At 39.7% G+C, this 9,314-nt stretch overlaps 1 protein-coding gene across 1 annotated transcript in view; it reads left to right on the forward strand.

The window, feature by feature from the left end:
- The window catches only part of gad2 (glutamate decarboxylase 2), a 38,940-nt gene extending 30,001 nt beyond the window's left edge, over positions 1 to 8,939 (forward strand). Inside the window, exon 16 of the mRNA XM_036581877.1 lies at positions 7,441 to 8,939. Within this exon, the coding sequence (XP_036437770.1) occupies positions 7,441 to 7,614 (174 nt within the window). The 3' untranslated portion in view covers positions 7,615 to 8,939. The remainder of the gene's footprint in view (positions 1 to 7,440) is intronic.
- Positions 8,940 to 9,314: the final 375 nt, after the last annotated feature.

Here is a 9,314-nt window from a genome sequence, read left to right on the forward strand (position 1 = left end):
TTTCCACTGCACGTGACCATCATTCAGCGTTACCATGGCAGCAGCGCCAAACAGACGTTAAAGCCTGTAAACAGTGGAAAAGCAGCTCATCTCACCTTTTTCTCCTTCGTCTCTCTAAATAGTTAATGATCTTCTCAGCGAAGCTCGTTCTGCTCGTTAGTCTGTTTGCCGATGATGCACGTGATTCATTCACGTGACGTTACTGAGTAGGATGTGCTCATGAGGGTCATTTCAGGACACCGGTTCGTTCACATTAATGACTCATTTGAATCACTTACCTAAACGAGTGTGAACCATCGTGTCAGAGAGATCGGATCTGAGCAAAAAATTGGATTTGAGCAACGAGGCTAGCAATGTGAACGTAGCCTTTGTTTGTGCTCACACAGTTCAGTTTTGGGAAACGTCTGTGTGAATGTGAAATAAAAATCTAGTGTGAAAAGTTACTTAATACATTCGTTTTGGCAGCGTAGATATTGGACTATCAATAGACTTGATTTATAAGTCAATAACAAAAACTTTCTTTTTGTATGGCTAGACTGTGTTCTAGACTTTACCCAAAAAAACAGGACAGTAATTAAATCTGCACCTTCAGGATGTTTCAGGAAATATTTTGTGAAAATCATACACAGTGTTTAGAATAGTTCACTCATTCACTATTCGCTACATTGCTTTTGCTTTGTAGTACTAACTGGAGAGCAATCATGGAACGACTGAAAGATTTAGAATTCAACACACAGAATGCCCGACACACTATATAGATAGTGTATAAGTAGCGTAATATTTCTGTAGGAAGTAAATACAAAGCGAGCAGTACACTGCAAAAAAATGATCTGGCTAAGTGACGTCGTCTTTTATCCAGTCAAAATATCTAATATTTCTCATTTTGAGATAGTTGGAAGTTTATAATAAGATTAATTAACTCATTTGTCAATGTTTTTTACTTGTTGTAAGTAATTTAAAGTGAAAGTGTTGTATTGGCAGATCAGTCTACCTATTTCAAGGTTTTTTAACCCTCCTGTTATGTTAGGGGATCAAATTGTCCCATTTCAAAGATTAAAAATACAATAAAAATATTGTAAATAATTTTGGGAGGATGAAACCTTTTCTGCTGGGGTTAATTAGTGTAATGAACATGTAAATGGAACTAAATGACCATGTTTGCAACCCCCTTGCATATTTATATTACACACAAATGTCCTATACATGTAGTCCTGTAGTTCTACCAACATTATGCATCTATACTCTCTCTGAGGTCAAAAAAGATGAGCAATATGAGCAGAAAAATGACCGCCAGCCCAGGAGGAGACATCCTTGACGAGGATAGTGAAGTAGAGAAGGAAGAGTCTGAAAATGACAGTGTCTGATCATGATGATGAGGGTATTGTGTCTGATCATGATGATGAGGGTATTGTGTCACAGCCATCAACTCCAAGAGAGACATTCATATAAAAAAATTGCAGCAAAACATGCATCAGGTCAGTTTGACCCAGGAAGGTTATTGCTGTTCCTTACAGCTGAACATGACAGGAGGGTTTAATAAGCAAAATTCAGCCAAATTATTTTCCGTTCACCAGATTTAAACCAAGCAAAAATGTCTATAATTAAGTTAAACAGCCATGTTATATTCTTCCAACAATCTCATAGTGAGAAACATTACAGACGTTGAGTAGCTTTATGATGGTATTACTTGGTAAGGTTTTTTCCACAGCGTAGACACTACATCAGGGAAGAGGGGAGGGGCCAGGATCAGGACAAACTCCTGTCATTGGACAGCAGCTGTTTCCACGGCAGCCTTTCAGCTTGGCGCACGCCCACAGACAGCAGCAGAGCTCTAATGGACAATTAGAGAAAGCAGATGGCGTCGCCGTCAGCCATATAAACACCACCCTCATTCTCTCTCTGCCCATACGGCGCTCCTGAAATAGAGCCGTCATGCTCTGCCTGTTTCTCAGACTGGACGCTGGAGTAACACAGTCACACAGGCTTTTAACACGACTCCACGTTTCTGAAAAAAGATGGACACCCAGACAAGATTAGCAGTGCAGAAAGGCTTAGAAGGAAAAGGCTATAAAAGAGAGAACCAAGGTCTCCTCCCTAACTCAATCAGTGTTTCTGCAGCACACTGAAAAATCCTGAACTTCTTCTGTGATGGAAGCTCTGTTTACATAGTCAGGCTTGCATGTGTACAGTGATGTGGCAGATGGATGTTACAGAGGCTTTGCTCTTAGACAGAAAAGCTTTCCTTGTTTCTCATGGTCCTCCTCGTGCTCAGGCCATCACCTCATCTGCTGCAGACTGGATAGGAAAGTGTAAACAGCATGTGATTGAAAGCTTATTATTCAGACCAAACCTCATGATTAGTCTAAAATCTCACAGAGCACATAATCTGCCTATGCTGACTCTTAGGCCCAATCCCATTACATCTTTTTTACCCCTACCCCTTGTTTTCGAGTGTCACCCTAACCCCTTGGAACTGAGTTGCAAGGGGTAGTGGTTGAAATCTTCCCTATGAAATGGGACCCTCAAATAAAAAGAGCATTACTTCATTAACAGCTACCAGCACTGCTCTGTAGGCGACCCTGCCAGTCTGCAGTGACAGCAGAGGAGGGTGAAGTTCAGCTCCTCACTGCTGGGCTTTAGTTACATTTAGGATCATATGCCTTCAAAGAGGGGGTATAAGACAATTATTTATTATTGCCCACCATTAATTCTTTGGTGATATGAAGCTGAAGTCAGATATTCACCAGTTTCTTGTTTGAATTTTCCTGTTCCACTTTAAATGGTGCAGCAGTTACATTCTGGCGCTTCAGGCATCAGAACTCCTGGACTATTTAAGGTGGAACGGGAAAGTTAGCTAGCTAGCTACCGAGACATTAGCATACTGTTAGCGATGTTTATGCTTGTTATGAAGAAAACGACCATAATACATTGAAATGACGTTAAACTAAGATAATACAGTGGTTATCATAATTTTTTAACTAGAAAATTCTCATATTTGTGGGTTTCTTTGGTTGCTTGTTCAGCCATCTTGCCGGTTTTCCTATTTTTCTCGTAACCCTCTGTTTGGAGTGTCTCTGAAAAACCTCCGTTTGGAGGGCCATGTAGCCCCAACACTTGGCCCTACCCCTCTTTTTTCAACAAAAATTGAGACACACTACCCGTAGACGTGAACGCGTAAAACAGAGGGCTAAGGGCTCAGTGGTAGGGTCGAGGGGTGAAATGGGATTGGGCCTTACAGTGGCTCAGGTGAAGTGAAAGTAGATTTTTGTTTTTGTGTTTTCATACAATCCTGCCTTCCGCCCAATGACAGCTGGGATAGGCTCCAGCACCCTGCCGCAACCCTGAAGGATAAGCGGTTAAGATGATGTTTGTGTGTGTTTTCATACACTCTTAAAAAAGATGGGTCTTCAAGGGTTCTGTAGTAAAGAAAATTGATCTGAACACTCAAAGAGCCCTTTGCATGATTAATGGGTTCTTTGCATCATGAAATTGTTCTTCAGATTGATGGAGAATGAGCTATAGATGGTTCTATGTAGAACCTTTTTGAAAGCAGTTCTATATAGCACCCAAAAGGGTTCTTCTATTGCTACGATGTAAAGCTTGTAACAATAGAAGAACCCTTTTTGATGCTATATAGAACCACTTTCAAAAAGGTTCTACATAGAACCATCTGCAACACATTCTTCATCAATCTGAAGAACAATTTTACAATGCAAAGAACCCTTTAATCATGCAAATTAAAGTCTCTTATCGGAAGGTTTTTATTCCAGCTGTCGAATTACATTCAAGCAAACAACTGAAATGAATCATTTTCATCAGAGAATAAAACTTGCTACACCCTTAAAAATGATGGTTCTTCAAGGGTTCTTTAGTGAAAACAATAGTTCTATGTAGAACCTTGAACACTCAAAGGTCCATTTGCATGATTAAATGGTTCTTTGCCTCATGAAAGTGCTCTTCAGATTGATGGAGATTGTGTTTTATATGGTTCTTTATGGAACCTTTTTGAAAAGGGTTCTGTAAAGCACCAGAAAGCGTTCTTCTATTGTTACAGTCTTGACACCAGCACATTCTCCATCAATCTGAAAAACATGACGCAAAGAACACTTTAATCATGCAAAGCGTTCTTTGAATGTTCATGGTTCTATTTAGAACCATTTTCTTCACTAAAGAACCCTTGAAGAACCACCATTTTTAAGTGTGTATGTCACATTCATAAAAACACTTCTGAGGAACGTGGACTAGACCTACAGAGAAATCTTTGGTAGGCAGCTTCTGTTTGCTGCATAGTTCACTTTCATGGCTCAGTTTTAGATCAGTTGGAGACTCATGTAAAACAGGAACGGCCCTGGAAAAATGACCATTAATCAGCAACAGGCACCGTTAATTTGTTTGCCATGTAAGCTTTATGTTTTAATGTACTAATGCACGTTTTAATTTCTTTGTCTGTCCACTGACACCTGCTGCCTTCTGTAGCTGTGGTCAGGCACAAACGGAAACATTTGATCAGTCATATGTGTCCACCTCAAGCGATTGTACAAGCGTTTTCCGAAATGTCAATAAATAAGTGGATGGAAAAGTAGCTAGATATGCCAGCCTAAAGCAGAGTTGAACCAGAGGGGGCGCTGCAAGGGCTAAACTGACCATAGTAATACTGTTATTCTGACCGCTTAAAAAGAAGTATTAAAACTTGACATATAAAAGATTCACGTATCATTGCAAATCAACAATTATTGATTAATTTATTATAACTTTACAGGAGAAGCAAAAAAGTCTTTTACTTTTAATAGAAGTTAATGTAACAATACTTTTTTGAAAGTAATTTTGTACTTTTTCATTTATTATGAAATTTACATGTAATTTAAAGAGGATTTAGCAATCTTAAATTATTATATAAAAGAAAACAACAAAAATGGAGACAAGGTTTTTTTTTCAGACAGTGGCCATATTTTAGTTTTAAAAAAAAACGATCGGGTTTAAATTTGACACCTATTGACTTGTAGTCTTCAGTCTGTAACTCGGTGCTTTGTTTAACAATGAAACGTGATAGTTGCTACAATTGAAATACAGTGGTGGCAGAAAGGGAGAGGTCATTTTCAAAATGCTTAATAATCTCATCTAACCCAGAGAGTACCGCACAGGAAATTGTCTGCTTCTTTAGAGCACCAAAGGACAACAAATCTGCTGAGATTGAATGGAATTTAAAAGCATTAGGTGTGTTTTTGCTCTAACAGGATAATAATTTTGTCACTACAGTGTAACAATAGGTTGTTAAATGGTTGAGCACTCAGGGAAAATGGGACACTGGGATTGCAGTAGAGTCTCATATGAAAGGCAGAAGCACATTTGTGTTTGCTGTCAAAAGGAAAAAACAACAGCAGCTTTTCAAGACAGGAGAACATAGTTTTTAATGTCTCAGAGTTTTAAAGCCCAGGGTGCACAAACAGGACAGTCGGAATTCATTTTGTGAAATGCAAAAGCTCTAAAATGCTTAAAAAACTGTCAGAAATGGAGGCCTTCCTGCCGCAGCAGTGACATGAAAAGTATGAGATGGAATAAATTCAGTACAGAATAAATTGCTTTCACCAGTTCATTGCTAAATCACTTCTTTACTCTGCGGCTACAGCGCTTGTCAGCCCTGCAGCTGCTGAATTTAGTCATCTCCCTCGCTGTCCCTGCCAGTAATCGGCAGGTTTCCAGCCACACCAGAGGGGCAGTGCACCTAGAAAGAGCCTGCAGCCTGAAATCAATAAAGTCAGCATCATCATACATCACCATCACCATCATATACTGAAGGGGGAAATAAGCAGAACTTTCCCTATCAGTGGCAAATACAACTTACAGTACAGATATAATGGAAAACAAGTTTTTCTTTCATTTTTAAAATGAATTTGTTGTACTTTGTTAGACACTGTTAAATTCTTTCTCATAACCTCTGCATAAATCAGTGTTGGAGATGTCATTCAGAGTGGTTTGGTGTGAAATGGTTCATTGTAGAGCAACATACAGACTGATTTCTTTACAGTAGTGCTGATAGGAACCAGGGGTCATGATGTCTACAACACAAATAGAGCCATTTATGTTATGTAATGTAATGTAATGTTAATGAAGCAAAGCACATCTCTCACACTGCCTTCGTATACATTACATACAGACTAGCATATATACACTGTATAACCAAAACTATATGGACACTCCTCCTAATTATTGAGTTCATGTGTTTCAGCCACACCCATGGCTAACAGACGTATAACCTCATGCACGCAGCCATGCAGTCTCCATAGACAAACACTGGCAGTAGAGGGTCATACTGATGGGCTCAGCGACTTTAAACATGACACTGTCATAGGATGCCACCTTTGCCACCAAGCCAGTTTGTGAAATTTCTCTCTTGCTAGATCTGCCCCTGTCAACTATAAGTGCTATTATTGTGAAACAGAAGTGTCTGGGAACAACAACAGCTCAGCTATGAAGTGGTAGACCACACAAACTCACAAAGTTGGCCCCTGAGTGCTGAAGCGCACAGTGTCTATCCTCTGCTGAATCACTCACTAACGAGTTTCAAACTGCCTCTGGAAGCAACATCAGCAAAAGAACTGTGTGTTGGGAGCTTCCTGAAATGGGTTTCCATAGCAGAGCTGCTGCACACAAGCCTAAGATCACTAAGCACAGTGCCAAGCGTGTGGGGGGGTGGGTGTTAATCATAAAGCACGCTGCCACTAGACTCAGGAGCAGTGTAATCATGTTTTTGTGGTTTACTGCGCTTCACTATTTGGCAGCCTGATGGATAAATCCAGATTTGATGGATACCAGGAGAATGCTACCTGTCAGAATGCATAGTTCCAACAGTAAAGTTTGGTGGAGGGGGGATAATGGGCTGGGGCTGTTTTTCAGGGTTTGGGCCCCTTAGTGCCAGTGAAAGGTGAAGTTAATGCTACAACATATAAAGACATTTCAGACAATATTATGCTTCTGACTTTGTGGCAGCAGTTTGGGAAAACCCTTTTCTGTTCCAGTATGACTGAGCCCTGGTGCACAAAGTGAGCTTCAACTCACATAGTTACTCACACACATAGTTGCGATGTAAAGGTGTCCACATACTTTTTGATATATATATATATATATACACACGCACACACACACACACACACACACATATATATATATATATATATATATATATATATATATATATATATATATATATATATATATATATCCATAGTAATGACCTAGTAACAGCTTGGCAACCACCTGGGATACCATAGCAATGGCCTAGTAACACCTTAGCAACCACCTGGGATACCGTAGCAACGGTCTAGTAACACCTTAGCATTATGCAAATGACATCATGTGAATAGGTCTCTAATCATTTCCAGTCAATGTTTGCCACACTAACAAGTTTTGATCAAACTCTTCCTTCAACTTCTTTTCTCACAGGTGGCTCCTACGATCAAAGCCAGGATGATGGAGTACGGGACGACCATGGTGAGTTACCAGCCGCAGGGAGACAAGGTCAACTTTTTCCGCATGGTCATCTCCAACCCGGCCGCCACCTTCGAGGACATCGACTTCCTCATTGAAGAAATCGAGCGTCTCGGACAGGACCTGTAAGACTCGCAGCAGCACACTCTCGTTCACATGTCCCTAGACGGATGAAATGTTTGTTGTGAATGTACGGTAATTTCGTTCTTTCTATTTTTTTTTTCCTCTCTTTCAAAATCTAATATAGATGAATATGTCGAAAAAGAAGACTATGTGAATATAACCCATATTTAAGTATTGTAGCAATGTCGTGGACGTCTTGGTCCAAGAGCCCTGTAAAAGTGTTCATGTCCGCTCCTGTCTACGTAAGCATAGCTGATATAACTACATGTGTTTTGGTGCGAGTGTGATGAATTATTTGCTCCTGTCCTGCGCAATAGGTCATATATAACTTTATATGGAATCTATTTGACCTGACATTCTAAGTGCCAGTCACCACAATATAGATATAAGAAGGTTTTATTGATATAGATATATAATAGAGAGAGCACTTTAGCTTACCTCAACTCTTGCCTTTACAATCACAGGCAGCATTTGAGTGCTTTCACGTTTTTTATGGAAATACACGGGGTACGCGGTTTTCTTTTAGCACTGTAGTGTTGTATGTCTGCTGATTCAAAGTCTGCATGCTGGTTTTCTTGTGAGTGAACGTTTTGTCTAGAGACAGCGGCGTTATATCCAGAGTTTCTAGGAGCTCTTTTCAGAGTGGACAGCAGAAGTGCTGCATCTAGAGCTGATAGCAAGTCTTTATTCAGAGCCAAAAAAGCAAAGAAGCTGTATCTCGAGCAGACAGTGTCTGTTTCCAGACAGCAGAAAGCAGACTGTTTTTATCTACAGCGGTGAGTTGGAGGATTTTATCTACAGCAAAAAGATGTTAGCAGGTTCTGATGAAGGCCTCAGGGCCCGAAACGCTAACAAAGATAAATCTTTGCGGAAGGTTTGAGTATGTGAGGCTTAACATCTAAATTCTGCAGTACAGTGAAAAAAGTGATGCATTGAATATATTTCGTTTAAAGTGGAATTCCACAAGATTTAAAAAATTTCAGCATAATTTAATTGTGAACAAAGTCATTCAGCATGGTTTAATGTGAAGTACTCCATTCTAGAGTCAGAACTGTTCACAGTGGTGGTGATAGGAACCAGGCGTCTGAAGTGTTTAATGCCTCTAAAAGCTCCCTCACAGAAAGTTACTACATGAAATGGATATGAATGCACTGCCTGTTCCCTGACACGTTCTTTTACGATAGTTAATCTAAAACGCATTTTTAAAAGCCATTCATGCCGAATGGATACATACAGGCAAACTAGTCCTAAAAGAAAGTATAGGGCCTCATTCACCAACCCTTCTTAAGAAGAAATTTCCTCTTAAAACCCACTTTCACGAAGATTCTGATATTCACCAGTGTTTACTTATCTGGGATTTGTTTTTGGGTAAGAACAGAATCTACACACACTCGAGCACAAAGGTGAGAACAGTTCTACGCTTTAAGAACACGTCATGAATCTAAAGAAGACTTTTTCTTAGAGCTTTTCTCAAGAACGCATTTAAGAAAAAACGTAGGACGATATTGGTGAATGAGGCCCATCATTTTTCAGACTTTCCACTATTCTACCACTATCAACATAACATGTACATCCACTGGTGGTTTGAGATAGTAAATGGCTATGTTTATGATTCCTGGTTCCTATCACCACCACTGTAAAGAAATCTGAGTGGCTCTGTTTCTCTACAGTGAACTATTTCATATCAAACCACTCTGAATGACTTC

The sequence above is a fragment of the Colossoma macropomum genome, unplaced genomic scaffold (assembly GCF_904425465.1).
Source record: "Colossoma macropomum unplaced genomic scaffold, Colossoma_macropomum, whole genome shotgun sequence".
Classification (NCBI taxonomy): Eukaryota; Metazoa; Chordata; class Actinopteri; order Characiformes; family Serrasalmidae; genus Colossoma; species Colossoma macropomum.